The 17,378-nt window shown below is 40.2% G+C and overlaps 1 protein-coding gene across 11 annotated transcripts in view; it reads left to right on the top strand.

Moving 5' to 3' along the window:
- chd9 (chromodomain helicase DNA binding protein 9) overlaps positions 1–17,378 on the top strand; it is a 279,147-nt gene that overhangs the window by 198,169 nt on the left and 63,600 nt on the right. For all 11 annotated transcript variants that reach the window (XM_063066872.1, XM_063066866.1, XM_063066868.1 and 8 more), the window contains one exon: positions 16,462–16,657. In XM_063066872.1, coding sequence (XP_062922942.1) covers positions 16,462–16,657 — 196 coding nt within the window. The remainder of the gene's footprint in view (positions 1–16,461; positions 16,658–17,378) is intronic.

Genomic DNA, 17,378 nt, shown 5'->3' with positions numbered 1-17,378 from the left:
ATTCTGGTCACACAGTCAGCTAGTGACACGTGTGTTTGTGTTCAGAAGCAGTGATTTTTGTCATTGATAGCTGGCCAGAAATAAGCAGGAAGACAATTCAGAACTGTTTTGCTCACTGCGGTTTCAGCATTCAGGTTTGAAGATGCCAGAAATGGCCAACAGTGAAAATAAAATGATTTCACCACTTCAGCAAGTTAGGAACTATGAAATGGAGCTGATGTTTGACTCTGATTAAAGCGACAAGGGAGATTGAAATGCCAGCTGCTTGCCTTGTTGGGGGATTGCTCTTCTGTCAGAGAGGAGAGACTGCCTTTTTGTCACTGGTGAGATTGCTCTGCTACGGAGAGGGAGAATGTTGCCCAGGTTTTCTGTGTTTTGGATGTGGACTTGGGCTGTGGATTTTTTTTTCAGTCCTGTGATTTTTTTTGTATTCCGTATTTTTTACCTAATCTTTCTTGGGTTTTTTTTGTGTGTGGGTGAGGGGGATTTGGGGGTCAATGTGCTTGTTCTGTTTTTGATCATTTTTTGTGTGCAACAAGAAGGGATTTAGGGTTGGTGGTTGTGCTGCCGTTCTTTTCTTTCTTGGTTCCATGGCTATCTGGAGAAGAAGAACTTCAGAGTTGTATACTTTGATAATAAATGAACCTTTGAATTTGAAGGTATCTTCTGGTTTAAGATGATGCTGCTGAGTTGTGTGACAGCTTACTGGTAGATCAGAAGGCAAGAAATATAACTAAAAACATAACTAATAACTTCTTTTCTGGAGAAAATTGTGGTCAGCTATAACCACAAACAGTGAAGGAGGAAGCGGAGGCGAAGATGATTCGAAGAATGAGCCATACTGGTGTATCACAAAGCTGGAACACACCAAATTCAAGACATTTGCAAATGTGTGCAAACAGAGCTGGTATCACTGTCAGTATTGGAGTGAATAATTTGGAGAGGAGTCAATGCAGAGGAGTTTTGCTGCCCGTCCACCTAACCACGGTGCGAGGGAGGATTGCTCCGAGCAGCGAGCCAGTTTGGTGAAATCAAGAACAGCGTCATGCTATGCCGGGGCCTGGGTCCTAGAGCGAGGCTCTACTTGATACTCGGACAATTTAAACACCGGCCCAGATAGACTGGAAAGCCCGAGTGTGGAGGTGAGGGTTGGGCTGATATTGTTCGCTCTCCCACAGTGTTCATTCCTCTCCCCAGTGGTTGCTGTCTCTGTGAGTTTCAAGACGCTTTTGCCCTACTATATAATGAACTTGAGATCGAGGCTTGGGCCTAATACTCCAGCTGCTCTAAGGAGTGGCTCTAAGCATTCAATCTGGTTCGGAATGCTGTTGTTTGCATCTATTGTTTGCATGATGTGTGTTTTTTTCCTCTTTTCTCTGTGCAATGGTTATGGTCTTTTTTTATTGGGAATCTTCAGGTTTCTTTGTTTGTGGCTGGCTGTAAGCAAACAAATTTCAAGTGTATAATTCATACATTCTTTGATGATAAATGTACTTTGATTTATTGATCATCTTGAAGGTTGGAATGAAAATGAAGATGTGGACAATGGAATGTTGATAACATTGTATGAAGGCAGTCCATTATCTGCACTAGGTGCCTGCACTGATTTTGTTCATTTATAGTCAATGAAAGAACACTGCAGCGTACACTGTTGATAACTATTAGGAACATATTCACAGATTTATAGTACTCTATCACTATAGGTAGTATTTTAAATTGTTCTGTATTTCATTTAAATACAATAGATTCCAATAAATTGAGACACATGGTGACCAGTACATTTTGGCCCAATTAAGAAGTGCTTCAATTAGCCAAAGTTTCATGGAAATAGTTAAAGGGGTAAAAAAAAAAGACGAGCTGAGTAACAAATTATGTATTTAAATGAAATACAGAATAAATTAACAATATCAAGTCAAGTCAAGTGGTTTATTGTCATTTACCATAACCATATAATGGATATAGAAACGAGGCAACTTTTCTCCAAACCAAGGGGACTTTTCTATTATGTAGTACACATATCACATGATAATTTATGAAGTTATGGATAAAACCTACAGATGAATGACTGGTGTATAGTCATAGTCATACTTTATTGATTCTGGGGGAAATTGGTTTTCGTTAGTTGCACCATAAATAATAAATATTAATAAAACCATAAATAGTTAAATAGTAATATATAAATTATGCCAGTAAATTATGAAATAAGTCCAGGACCAGCCTATTGGCTCAGGATGTCTGACCCTCCAAGGGAGGAGTTGTAAAGTTTGATGGCCACAGGCAGGAATGACTTCCTATGACGCTCTGTGTTGCATCTCGGTGGAATGAGTCTCTGGCTGAATGTACTCCTGTGCCCACCCAGTACATTATGTAGTGGATGGGAGACATTGTCCAAGATGGCATGCAACTTAGACAGCATCCTCTTTTCAGACACCACCGTGAGAGAGTCCAGTTCCATCCCCACAACATCACTGGCCTTACGAATGAGTTTGTTGATTCTGTTGGTGTCTTCTACCCTCAGCCTGCTGCCCCAGCACACAACAGCAAACATGATAGCACTGGCCACCACAGACTCACAGGGTTTCAGATTTCAGAATCATTGGGACCTCTTCTGGGGCAGGTGGGACCTGTACGAGAGAGACGGGTTAGATCTGAACTACAGGTGGACCAATATCCTTGTAGGGAGGTTTGTTAGTGCTTTTGGGGAGGGCTTAAACTAGATTTGCAGGGGGATGGGAAGCAGAGTGCCAGAGCAGATAGTGGAGTGGGGGTGAAAATAAATGATGTTAAAAGTTCATGCAAAGTCACACGGTTGTGTGTGGCAGTGTTAATCTTCTGAGGTGTGTCTATTTCAATGCAAGGAGTATTGTGGGGAAGGCTGACGAGCTGAGGGCGTAGGTTGACACATGGAATTACAACATTATAGCCATTAGTGAAACTTGGCTACAGGAGGGGCAGGACTGGCAGCTTAATGTTCCAGGGTTCCGATGTTTCGGACGTGATAGAGGCAGAGGAATGAAGGGTGGGGGAGTGGCATTGCTAGTCAGGGAAAATGTTACAGCAGTGCTCAGCAAGGCAGATTAGAGGGCTTGTCTACCGAGGCCATATGAGTGGAGCTGAGAAACAGGAAAGGTATGGCCACATTAATGGGGTTGTATTATAGACCACCCAATAGTCAGCGAGAATTGGAGGAGCAAACCTGCAGAGAGATAGCAGATAACTGCAGGAAACATAAAGTTGTGATAGTAGGGGATTTTAATTTTCCACATATTGATTGGGATTCCCATACTGTTAAACGTCTAGATGGGTTAGAGCTTGTAAAATGTGTTCAGGAAAGTTTTCTAAATCAATATATAGAGGTAGCAACTAGAGAAGATGCAATATTAGAGCTCCTATTAGGAAACGAGTTAGGACAGGTGACAGAAGTGTGTGTAGGGGAAGACTTTGGTTCCAGTGATCATAATACCATTAGTTTCAACTCGATCAAGAATAAAGATAAATCTGGGTTGAGGATCTAAACTGGAAAAAGGCCAAATTTGAAGAAGTGAGAAAGGATCTGAAAAGCAGGACAGGTTGTTCTCTGGCAAGGATGTGATTGGTAAGTGGGAGGCCTTCAAAGGAGAAATTTTGGGAGTGCAGAGCTTGTATGTTCCTGTCAGGATTAAAGGCAAAGTGAATAAAAATGAGGAACCTTACTTCTCAAGGGATATTGGAACTCTGATAAAGAAGAAGAGGGATGTATGACATGTATAGGAAACAGGGAGCAAATAAGGTGCTTGAGGAGTATAAAAAGTGCAAAAAAATATTTAAGAAAGAAGTCAGGAGGGCTAAAAGAAGGCATGAGGTTGATTTGGCAGTCAAGGTGAAGAATAATCCAAAGAGCTTCTACAGGTATATTAAAAGCAAAAGGATAGTAAGGGATAAAATTGGTCCTCTTGAAGATCAGAGTGGTCGGCTATGTATGGAACCAAAAGAAATGGGAGAGATCTTAAATAGGTTTTTTGCATCTGTATTTACTAAGGAAACTGGCATGAAGTCAATGGAAATAAGGCATACAAGTAGTGAGGTCATGGAACCTATACAGTTTGAGGAGGAGGAGGAAGTGCTTGCTATCTTGAGGCAAATCAGAGTAGATAAATCCCCAGGACCTGACAGAGTATTCCATCGAACCTTGAAGGAGACTAGTGTTGAAATTGCAGGGGCCCTGGCAGATGTATTTAAAATGTCGGTATCTACAGGTGAGGTGCTGGATGATTGGAGGATAGCTCATGTTGTTCCATTATTTTAAAAAGGCTGTAAAAGTAATCCAGGAAATTATAGGCCGGTAAGTTTGACTTCGGTGTGGGTAAATTATTGGAAGGAGTACTAAGAGATAGGATATACAAATATTTGGATAGACAGGGACTTATTAGGGAGAGTCAACATGGCTTTGTGTGCGGTAGGTCATGTTTAACCAATCTGTTAGAGTTTTTTGAGGAGGTTACCAGGAGAGTGGATGAAGAGAAGGCAGTGGATGTTGTCTACGTGGACTTCAGTAAGGCCTTTGACGAGGTCCTGCATGAGAGGTTAGTTAGGAAGATTCAGTCGCTAGGTATACATGGAGAGGTAGTAAATTGGATTAGACATTGGCTCAGTGGAAGAAGCCAGAGAGTGGTAGTGGAGGATTGCTTCTCTGAGTGGAGGCCTGGGACTAGTGATGTACCACAGGGATCAGTACTGAGTCCATTGTAATTTGTCATCTATATCAATGATCTGGACGATAATGTGGTAAATTGGATCAGCAAATTTGCTGATGATACAAAGATTGGAGGTGTAGTGGACAGTGAGGAAGGTTCTCAAAGTTTGCAGAGGGATTTGGACCAGCTGGAAAAATGGGCTGAAAAATGGCAGATGGAGTTTAATACAGACAAGTAGATAGATAGATGGACATACTTATTGATCCCAAGGGAAATTGGGTTTCGTTACAGTTGCACCAAGTGTGAGGTATTGCACTTTGGAAGGACAAACCAAGGTAGAACACACAAGGTAAATGGTAGGGCACTGAGGAGTGCAGTAGAACAGAGGGATCTGGGAATACAGATAGAAAATTCTCTAAAAGTGGCATCACAGGTAGATAGGATCGTAAAGAGAGCTCTTGGTGCATTGGTCTTTATAAATCAAAGTATTGAGGCTAAGAGTTGGAGTGTTATGGTGAGGTTGTATAAGGCATTAGTGAGGCCGAATTTGGAGTATTGTGTACAGTTTTGGTCGCCAAATTACAGGAAGGATAGAAATAAGGTTGAAAGAGTGCAGAGAAGGTTTACAAGGATGTTGCCGGGACTTGAGAAACTCAGTTACAGAGAAAGGTTGAATAGGTTAGGACTTTATTCCCTGGAGCGTAGAATAATGAGGAGAGATTTGATAGAAGTATATAAAATTACAATGGGTATAGATAGAGTGAATGCAAGCAGGGTTTTTCCACTGAGACTAGGGGTGGAAAAAAAACAAAAGACATGGGTTAAGGGCGAAGAGGGAAAAGTTTAAAGGGAACATTGGGGGGGCTTCTTCACACAGAGAGTGGTGGGAGTGTGGAATGAGCTGCCAGATAAAGTGGTAAATGCGGCCTTTTAACATTTAAGAAAAACTTGGACAGGTACATGAATGAGAGGTGTATGGAAAGATATGGTCCAGGTGCAGGTCAGTGGGACTAGGCAGAAAAATGGTTTGGCACAGGCAAGAAGGGCCAAAAGGCCTGTTTCTGTGCTGTAATGTTCTATGGTTCTATGAATCACGTACAAATGACTGACTTCAATATATTAATATTAAATATTTTAAGGTGTGGAACACATTAACCAGTGACACTTTGAATGCAATGCAGCAGTGAGTTCAGAAGCCTAATGGCCCGGGGGGAGGAACTGTTTCTCATCATGACCGTTCTTGTTTTTGTATGTATTGTAGTTTCCTGCTTGATGGTAGAAAGTCAAAGCAGATGCTTTGATAGATGGAAGGGAGCCCACTCTAATCCTCTCAGTTGTCAGGACACTCTCAGTGGTGCTACTATAAAACTGTATATTACTTCCTAATAGTTATTGACAAGAGAAATTCATCGGGTATACACTGCTGTGTTCTTTTGAGTGACTGTAAATGAACAAAATCAGTGCAGACACCTAGTGCAAATAATGGACTGTCTTCGTACAATGTTCCAGTGATTATATTTTCCAAATGCAAACAACAAGAATTCTGTAGATGCTGGAAATTCAAGCAACACGCATCAAAGTTGCTGGTGAACGCAGCAGGCCAAGCAGCATCTGTAGGAAGAGGTGCAGTCGACGTTTCAGGCCGAGACCCTTCGTCCTGAAACGTCGACTGCACCTCTTCCTACAGATGCTGCTTGGCCTGCTGCGTTCACCAGCAACTTTGATGTGTGTTGTTTATATTTTCCAAATCTTCATTTTCATTATAACCTTCGAATTCTTCACAGCTCCAAAATATTTGAAGTGGTGAAATAGTTTCATTTTCACTCCCAGCCGTTTCTGGCATCTCCAAGCCTAAATGCTTGAAACCACAGTGAGCAAAACAGTCTGGAGTTGTGCTGTTTATTTCTTGCCAATATCAGTGACAAAAATCACTGCTTTTGAACAGAAACACACGCCACTGAAACTAGTCAAAAATTCTTTCACTGAACATAATTTGTTACTCAGTTTGTCTTTTTTACAGCTTCACAACTATTTCCATAAAACTTTGGCTAATTGGGGCAGCTGCTTAAATAAGCCTTCATGTGGTGGTCCTGATGTGTCCCAATTAACTGGAATCCATCGTAATTTATGAGCTGACCTGAATCCAAAGATGGGGATAATTTCATAAAAAATGCAGCTTGTTGTTTATTTATTGAGCATTTTACTCAATATACTTGAAATTTCCAGAATTTGAACTGAAAAAATTAGCACATTTGGCGAAACAACTTTTATTTCATTTTGAAAATCTACACTGTTCCTGATGTTGTATTTTATGGATATTTAATATTTTGAACACTGCTATGTTTGCATGTGACGCTGCATGCAACTTATGGCTGTTTGTCCAGGTAATCTATTGACTTTTTGTTAATCATTTAGTAACCAGGAGGAGATCCTGCACTTTTCCCGAGAAAGCAGTCAAATTCCATAGGAAATGTGATGTGAAGGTTCTTACGAGTAATTAATTAGGAACAAATTGTAAGGACTAAAGAGCTTCCTCATGTGCTGTAACCTTTCCCAGATGCTAAGGAAGTACTGTCAAGCACAAAGTTCAGCTTCTGGACTATTTCTGAAATTCTGCACTTTCTGTAGTCTTTGAAGTTCCTTTAATTTTAGTGGTAAAAGAGCAACATTGATTGAAAATTATGTCATGGTGATAATATGTGAAAAATTTGTAGCCTTTGATTCTCAGCTTCTTATTTTAATTTAAAGCAGTAAACTGTGATCTTTTATGCTTGAAGTCCAACATAAAATATCTTTATCCTAACCAAAAGGTTTGGCTTGAAAAACCTAATAATGTAGACTTCAGAGTGCAAAAATAAACACGGAAGATCAAAAATTAAAACTCTCTCTAGAGGGCAAGGTGTTTTACATCCCCTTATTTTTATTTTCTCAGTTTGCATGTATTTTAATTCAAAGTAGTCTAACTTTAGCTGAGAAACTACATTGCAACAGTGTCAGGACACTGAATTTTTTAATTCTTTTTTTCTCAAGTCTGTTTCTGCTGACATTTAATTTCTTAATCCATTTTTTGTCAAGTTCTGTGAGAGAGTGGGAATGAACGTTGATTACTCCCAGGATGGAATAATAGCTTTCCCACATTTCTTGAGGCAGATTGCATGGATGGCATTGAAATGACCATTCTTTTAATCCTCGTCCACCATCTTAACTGGTAGGACTATGGAGGGCCGTGGTCCTGGTGCAGGCCAATAGGAGTGGACAGTTCCAATGGTTTCAGTATAGACTAAATGGACCGAAGGGCCTGTTTTTGTGTGGTACTTCTCTATGGCTCTATAAGCATTTGGTAGAAAAGCGAACATTTTAACGAAGCTTTGAAAAGCAGCTTATAATTAATTGTTGTCTTCTTATTGTACAAGAACATTTTCTGCTCACTTGGCATAATGGAGTCATAAGTATACTGTTTATAAACATGGAATTTCACACAAAATAATTATTCACCACTATCCAAATTCAGGATACAACTGAAATCGACTGCGTCAACTGCGGTAAAACCAATTATATGAAATTTTCTTCATCATTGCATTCCTAGTAGCATAAAACAGTACATTTAACGTTTTCTGAGCTTTGATTTACAATAAATCTGTCACGTTACTTCCTGCACCTTGTATTTGCTATTCCCCAGACATGACTGAGAGCAGTCAAGCAGCATCTCGTCCTTGACCTCAAAGTAAGCTGACACAAAGATTGAGTGATCTTTGAGACAAAATTCTCCTTTCTGATATCGGTTTTTTTATCAGAGGTCAGCTGTAGAAGATAGCTGAAATCCAAAAGATATTCACAGAAAGTGAACTGGGATTTACAAGCACAATCTTTAGAAAATATTTTAAACATTTTACCAAGTGGAATACATATTGGCATGTTCATGTGCTACTGTGGTAAAAGTGGAAACGTCATGGTCATGAGTAAAATTTTTAATTTTTTGCATAATGTTGTGAAATATTTATGTCAAGGATTACATTCCACCTATATAAAACAATAATTTCTGGCCATATACTTAGCCTTAGAAAGCATTTTTAAAACTCTCAGATTTCATGCAAGAAAGTCATTTTTTTTTCAGGGTATATTGTACCAGGACATGTTTGTAAGTGCCTGGAGTTATTGCCAGTTCAAATTTATCTCCTTTGATTTCAGTGCAACCCTTAGAGAAAGGCTACATCACTGAACAACATTGATTTCTGGGTTAAATCCCCTTTGAAGTTTGTGTCAGCTTCACTAGCAATGGCATATGCCAAAAGTTACACCATTTGACCAACTTTAAGGACAAACATAAACGTGGTCAACCAGCTGAATTATGAGGAAGTTTTACTTGAACTGACATCGTGCCCATGAGTATAAATAATTGTTTTAGGATTGTGCTTTCCAAAGGAAAACAGGACAAGAATCATGATCAGAGTAAAACTTCTTTTAATCTCCTGTTAACTGATTTGGGAATCCAGCTGTTTGTATGATCCTATTGCCTCACTGCCAGTTCATAACATTTTTCATGGATAATTAAAGAAGTTATGAGCTGTGTAGATCTTTTGGTGTAACAATGTCCAAAACTCTTAATGGAACAAACTGAGAAGCTGTGTACATACATCTATTGATGCTTCTGGACACATCTTCAGTGATGTTCCTGGAATCATCGGGTGTTTTGGGTCTTTCAACATCATACAACCTCCTCCAGGTGACCCAGCCGGGGCTGATCAGACCCCAGCTTGTGTCCAGATGGCTAGCTACTTATGACTCCATGGCTCCCCTCTTTTGAGCCACAGCCATCTTGATGCCCTCTCTGCCGCATCGGTGGTACTGCCGATGGCTCTCCTCTTCCTCTCTCCATCGATGCCCAAAATGCTGAAGGAACAAACTGAGAAAGAGTTACCTTAAAAATGCAAGATGTTCACACTGTACTGTGAGTCAAGGTACAAAACAAAACCTTGGTGGGAAAGTAAGTTAATTGTTTACAGCAAGTCTGATGCTGTTGTATTGAAATTAGTTGATTTCATAGTGGGAAAGATGAGCTTAGACATTGAGCTGGCTAGTTTTTCCTCACGTGTATTATCAAACTGCCTGTGCTTCAAGCATAATATTGTCATATCTGAAGATTTAGTTTCCTCAGTGCTCATTCGTGTTAGACTATTTCAAGGAAATAACATCCTGACATTGGCCTGGGTTTTACATTCTAGGAATAGTTTGGAGGTTAAATCATGAGATTGTCACTTAACTATTCAAATCTCATTCTTCTGCGTATGAGGTTCTCCTCACTATCTGGCTGCACAAAGAAGAGGGATTTGCAGAGCCTTTGGGAAACTCTCAACTTTGCACCAGGTGATGACAGACCTTTGCAGTCTATTGCAGCAAGGCCTGCTGCATGTTTGATCTGGTGGTCATGCTTAACCCAAGTCCCCACAGTTCAGGATCATTCCTGGGTGTTTGAAGGATTTTTCAATCAGCTCTATGTCAGTGTAGAAACAATTGATTGTTGACATAGGAAGACGTTTACAGCAATGTTGATGTCAAAGGAGCAATCAAATTTGAGTCACAATTGGATTTATGACTCTGATTTGCTCTCTAAAAATGAAGGATATCATTTACTGGAGGCTCGGCAAGCAAGGCTGACCCTGAGTCATTCAGAAATAACTCTTCTATGGACTTCAGTTCCTTGTACAGCAGACAAACAAGTAGAGACATCAGTGAACTGGAATAGCATTGTCAGGGACCAAGGTCTGCCTTGCTGCCTTTTAGTGCTCCTTGATCTTTTCACACCTTGGAGCTGATCCACTGACAAGTTGCTTGGAGATGAAGGACACTCTGGCCAGATAATAACTATGTAGACACAACCAGTGAGGCCAAGAGTGTTTATTACAGACAGTTTCAGAGTTGAGTAAGCCATCAACATGTCGAATATTCATTTCAGATATGTCAGTGTGCTTGGAAACATTTGATATCACATTTGCTGTGCTCTGAAATGTACAGCAGCAAGGGTTGAATATGTAAGACTTAGATTGATTACCTTTTAGAATGGTTCTAATAGAAGGTCTGCAATTTCAAATGTTGGTGTTGTGCTACCAGCTGAGTGCCTCCAGCATAAATCTGTTTATTCCAGATTTTCAGCATTCGTGGGTTGTAGACCTTGATTGAGGACATGCATGTCCTCATTTGATGCTCATCACAGCCAGCCCATTCTGTGTCCAGGCACGAGAACATCAGTGTCAATGTCACCACACTCATGCAGGAGACAGACTCCTCCATCTCTGCAAGAGTGCCCAGTGCAGCTCGGATGTCTGCTCGGGTATCCCATGTCTTTCACTGTTGCTCTTGACTCTGCACGTGCATCAGCGAGTGCTTGTAAAGTCCCACAGTGTCAGACTTTCCGGTTTCTGGAAAAGCCTGTTTCTGGCATCTGCTTCTGATCATTAGAGCATTTGAGTCACCAGGTGAAGACCTAGCTACCTCTCTTCACTTGAGTCCACCAAGGTGCAAGTACCAGAACTGGAAGACAGTTGGCGTGAGCTCTTGATGACTTGGCCTCAGTGAGCGTCCTTCTGCCGAGAATCGTCTGCGACAGATGAAGATCCTGAGGGTGGGTAAGGACATGAAGTACAACAGTTAGGGTAAAAGAGTAACTAAGGTTATCATTAGGTACATGATTACTTTTCACTCTGCTGTCAATGTGGCAACTCTCTCTCTGTGTCCTGGTCTGTCATCACTTTCCCCACAAGCGATGGAGGGGAATGCTGGGGGAGCGGGGTGAGGAAGCAAACATGACAAATTCTCACCATTACTGTGATACGAAGAGTGTGCATGCATACATGCTTCTGAGAATTAGTAGTTTAACTATGACGGCTTTTCTCTTAAAATGGTTCTAATTTGACCTCTTTCTGGGAAAATAATTACACCTGAACTATTGACCCCACTAACTGTGAGAAGGCCAAGCTTGTAATCAATTCACTATGCTGTGGGAAATGTACAGTTGGTAGATATTAAATTTGAATCTGATGGTTGTGCACAATTATGATGGGATATTTAATCAGAAATCAGCGATTAATTATAGCTTAGTGATGCTCTGTTGTGGTAATTATAAAATCTTTAATCATAGCAGAAAGTAAAAAAACCCACAAATCGGCATGAATTTGTGATCCTGGTCACAATAGGCGAACATACGTAGAATAGAAAGAAACACTTTTGCTTCTCCTAATTATATTTGAAACTTGTGTGCTAAGTTACTTGTTTCCCTTCCGTAAATTGTGATTTCTAATCAATTATTTATTGCTAACTGTTAGTTTAGATACTCACTTGGAAGGAATTTTTTTTCCTCCAACACAGTGGGGTCAGGATGGATGTAGTGTGTGCCTGAAGCTTATAAAAGCAATCTCATGATTTTTAAAAACCAAATCGACAAATAATTAAGTAATGTTGAGCTGGTGCCTCTGTGCATTGTGACTACATAAAGCGAATAATTCTTTTAAAATTGAACTGCGTGCATGCTGTGTGCATAGGCTCACTGCATTTTCTGTTTATGACAACGTTTGGGTAAAGTTCTTGGGGTAAATGTTTTTAAGAAGAAGACTGTCAGTTCAATGATGTGTACTGTAAATCTGCTTCAGCAAAGTGACCTTGCAACTCTTTCACAAGAGCAGATACATAGCAGTTTTGTGTCATATCTTGTACTGGTACAGAAACTACCCATAAGGTAATCATATTAAAACCTAATGCATTATAAAATGCTCCCTCAAACAATTTTTAGATAATCTTAAACTGTAATGGAATCAAATAACGTTTGTAGGCTCTGCACAAAGAAACATTTAGCATGCTATAAGCTTTTTCCATTTTATAATAGTACTGAAATTGCAGTGTAAAAATTGGACTGGTGATATCTGACTTGGGAAGAGATGAATGTTAACCTTCTGTAGGAGCCATGCATTTGTCCTCTATCTGCATTGTGTTCTGTGTTACGCGTTAATTATGGTAACTAGTTACATGAGCGGAGACGTGGTAAAAATGAAGGGAATAAGTCACGTATCCTTGCTTTGTTCATCGCAGTTTGTAGTAGTAGACCAGCGGATGTTGTATATTTTGCTGGCTGCTCAATTACGCTTCGCTTACACTTGGGTACTTTTACGTTTCTTTGCTTCAAGATTAGATGTTTTCTAGTTGCTGATAAAGGATCGAGTACATATGCTTGACGTTTGGAGCAATGATTATTGGAGTGAGGGCATGTCATGCAAATAGAACAAATCTGTAGGGTCGCCGGCAGCAACAATTGTTTTGGTTTTGGTTTAGTTTGGCCGCTACTTCTTCCTTGGATGGAGGTGGGTGGACAGCAGTTTCACTGCTGTTAAATTACCTTTGCATCGTCCTCAAATTATCTTTCCCAGTATGGCTGTTAACACTGACAGGGCACTGAATTAATTTAAATGTTATGTACTTTCCAAACATTTACAGAGCTTAATGAAGGCAAAGAGCTGAACAGAAAATAGAAGTTTTTAACTGACAGCAAAATTCTGATGAACTGGATGAACTGTTGCTCAACCATTCAGAAATCATGATGGTTTAGCATTTGGCTCACGCAGTGATGCTTGCTATTTCTGTTCCAGAAGGCTCTGGTTCCTGATCACTTTTCTATTTGTCTTGAGCCCAGCGCCATGCTCTCTTCAAACTCACCTGTTCTATTGGCTATTCTCATTTAAAGCTTCACCTGGATCCCTGAGATGCTGTTGTGCAATATCATGTCAAAAAACTGAAAAGTGCATTAAAGTATCAATAAAATGTCAGTTCAGCACTAATCAGGTTTAAAACCTATTTCCCAAGTCACTACACACTTCCTTCAGTTAGTCCTGACGAAGGGTCTCGGCCTGAAACGTCGACTGCACCTCTTCCTACAGATGCTGCTTGGCCTGCTGCGTTTACCAGCAACTTTGATGTATGTTACACACCAGTTAGTTATACTTCAGTGGTGGTGGTGGTGGGGGTATTGTAATTAATAAAGCATTCCTGAGGGTGAGCATGAGATTTTTATTTAGAAAGGCAGGTATGAGTTGAAGTGTGTTACATTTCATTCCAGGAAAGTGGGTACAGAATTGGCTCAGTGACAGGAAACAACGGGTCAGGATTGATGAATCAATTTTATGATTGGAACGTAGTTACTGTTGATGAACCACAGAGCTCAGTACTCATTCCATAGCTTTTTGTAATCTTTGTCAGTGATTTAAGGTTGAATGTAGGGATGTATGCCAAAAACATTTGCCAGAAGTACAAAAATTGGCAGTGTGGTTGTCAGCAAGGTGGAAACCTTTAGACTGCATGAAGAGGTGGATCAGAGGAAGATGTAGATGAACTGGTCATTTTGGCAGAAAAATGGGGAATGAAATTTTAATCCATTGAAGCGTTTGATTGTGGATTTGGGGAGGGACAGCAAGGAAAGAGACCAATAAACTTCAGAAGGTGTAGAGGAACAGGAAGATATTGTCAACCAACACAGATCCATAAACATCGTAGGATACATTGATGTGGTTAACAAGACATACAAAGGCTTTTTCTTATTAACCAGGGTGTTTTATGTGTAAGAGGATTATGCTAGGGCTGTATATAATGCCTGTTAGACCACAGCTTGAATAGTCTAGACAGTTCAGGTCATTAGAGGAAAAATGTGATTGTACTTTATGGGGTACAGAGAAGATGGCTGAGGATGTCAGAATTATGCAAGATTTATAAATGAGGAAATATCAGTTAAGTTAGAATTGTTTTTGGAGGAGGCAGAGGGTACACTCAGTTGAGTTTCTGTGATTCACAGCAGGTAAAGTAGTTTTGAAGTGTTTTTTTTAGAAATATGACTGTCATCTGAGCACAGTCATCAGGGATCATGACTCATCATTTAGGTATTGGTCGGGGACGCATATTGGTCGGAATAATGAGGGGAAATACCCCCACTTTCAAAATATTACACCGGAATCTTGGGTCCAGTTGAGGGCAGGTGCTGCTGAATTCCTCATCTGAAAGATGGCACCTTCAAAACTGCTGTTTTTATTCAGAACTAACTTAGAATGTCAGTCTAAACTGTGCCCTGTCCCACCAACTTCAGCGTCTTTTTCTGGTGCAAAAGTGTTAACAAATGAGCTCAAATATCCTCCAAACAACAGGAATTCTGCAGATGCTGGAAATTCAAGCAACACATATCAAAGTTGCTGGTGAACGCAGCAGGCCAGGCAGCATCTCTAGGAAGAGGTACAGTCGACGTTTCAGGCCAAGACCCTTTGTCAGTCCTGACGAAGGGTCTCGGCCTGAAACGTCGACTGTACCTCAAATATCCTCCATTGTGTTTGTTTGCTGATTGGATTTGAATCCCATTAAAACCATTACGTTGTCAGTATTAGGTGCATCATGTTTCTAGTATGCAAGAAATCCAGTCTTTGTGTCTGTATTTTTTCCCTTTTAAATTTAAGGTGTTTCAGTATACACAGGTGGAGCACAGGACACATTTGAAGGTTTATGTGAATAAAGTCAGCATCATATAGCACAGAAATATGATTTGTTTCTCCAGTAAGAGAACTAGATGCAGTGCTTCAGCAACAGAACACAGTGTCAGTTAACAAAAAGAATTTCAGGCTTGTCAAGTCTGCTGTGAGATGGCTGAGAAGACAAGTACAAAGCAAAAGCATAACAAGTTAATGGATGAGAAAGAAAAAATGGAAATTAGCAGATGTTGTAGTTCATCTGTTGGAGAATTACATAGATGGAACTTGGATCCATTTTCCCTCGCTAACATTCATCCCTTCTGGTGTCGTGAAACAGTGTTATTTTCACATTCTACTGCGCTTTGATCTATGGATAATGACTGTTTTATCTTGTCCATCACTGGGTAAGACTGAAGATTTGGACGAGTGAAAAATAATCATTTATACAATGACAGTACCCACTGGCACTATTATTCTTGAATTCACTTTGAAGCCACCTGGGTTGAATAAATTGCCAGATTTGTCTGCTTTACAGTACAGAATTCACACTTGTGACAGCCTGCCTGGTGCACCCCCTCACAGTTCATGCCATCTTTATCATTTTTGGTTACAAGTCCATGAATTAGTTGATTTAGTGCTCTGTCACTGAAGGATTGCCTGCGTTTGATTTTTGACAGTCATCACAAGCAGACTATTTTGATGGGTAAAAGCAATGAGTTTATCAGCAGCAGGGAAGATTGGTGAATGGTTTTACTCTAGGGATGACTCTTCTAAATTAACACTTAGAACGTCTGTGGAGGGCAGATCCAGATTTCCAAGTAGAGTCATTGATACTTATGTATGAACTTGTACCCCTTGTTGACATCCAGAGCCCTGTGGTTGAAAGAAAAAAAAAGGGCTAAGTTCTAGCAACAGGTTGTGTCATGCTCCTGTTGCTCTCCATTCTGTTCATGTCCACGTGAACAGCTCCTGCACCACTGTTTTGTGTTCACAGCCTCTTTTATAAGCTTATGTAAAAGCCCCTTTGTTACTCATAGTGCAGTGGAACATGAAGTTTTGTGCCTAACCTCTTTAACTCCCATTTATTTTGATTTGCAGGCTCAATTACATCTGAAATGTCACTGTTCCAAATTGCTTACATCCCTGATGACAGTTTTTGCAATTGTTCCTCAAGACACTGCATATTCAGTGTTGACAGTTATAAGCATAGCGTAAATAATTTGCTCTAAAAGTAAACCATTGCTGTGTAAATGTTAATAAAGTATGGGAGATAATTGTCTTTAACATTGCATTTGTAGGTACCCGTATGAGCGCATTGACGGGAGAGTTCGGGGGAACTTGCGACAAGCAGCTATTGACCGATTTAGCAAGCCTGACTCTGATCGCTTTGTGTTCTTACTCTGCACGAGAGCTGGAGGTTTAGGAATAAATCTTACTGCAGCAGACACATGTATCATTTTTGATTCAGACTGGAATCCTCAGAATGATCTTCAGGTAAGTAAAACTTGTACTGGAATTTGGATGTAGATTGAGTTTATCAGTAGGCTGTTGGGGTAATGAATTGCAACTTATTGATTGTAAAATGTGTACTTTTTCTTACCTAGTTATATTGAACAATTACGAAATAAAATTTTGTAATTAAAAATCCGTACCAATCTCCGTCCTGGCACTTGCCCCACCAGTGGCAAAAGTGCTACACCTACCCATTCACCTCCTCCCTTACCCCCACTTAAGGAACTCAGTTTGCGGCGCTGGAGGTTCATGGCAGGAAGAGAGTTTCTCTTCCTTCTACCATCTGCGTGAGATGATGGGACTTTCGAGAGACTTTGAGACTTTTTATTTACCATGCCCATGGTCTGTTCTTTATTAAATTACCATATTGCTTTGCACTGTTGTAACTATATGTTATAATTATGTGGTTTTTGTCAGTTTTTTTAGTCTTGGTTTGTCTTGTGTTTCTGTGATATCATTCTGGAGGAACATTGTATCATTTCTTAATGCATGCATTACTAAATGACAATAAAAGAGGACTGTGTGTCCTCAATCTAATCTAATCTAATTTAAAAATAGTCCTTTCTGGTGAGGCAACACTTCAACTGCGTATCTGCTGGGGTCGTCTACTGTATCTGGTGTTCCCAGTGTGGTCGCATCTACATTGGTGAGACCTGGTGTGAATTGGGGAATGCTTTGTCAAGCACCTTCACTCCATCTGCAA

This window comes from Mobula hypostoma, chromosome 14, assembly GCF_963921235.1.
Source record: "Mobula hypostoma chromosome 14, sMobHyp1.1, whole genome shotgun sequence".
Classification (NCBI taxonomy): Eukaryota; Metazoa; Chordata; class Chondrichthyes; order Myliobatiformes; family Myliobatidae; genus Mobula; species Mobula hypostoma.
This window is presented reverse-complemented; position numbering and strand designations above follow the sequence as displayed.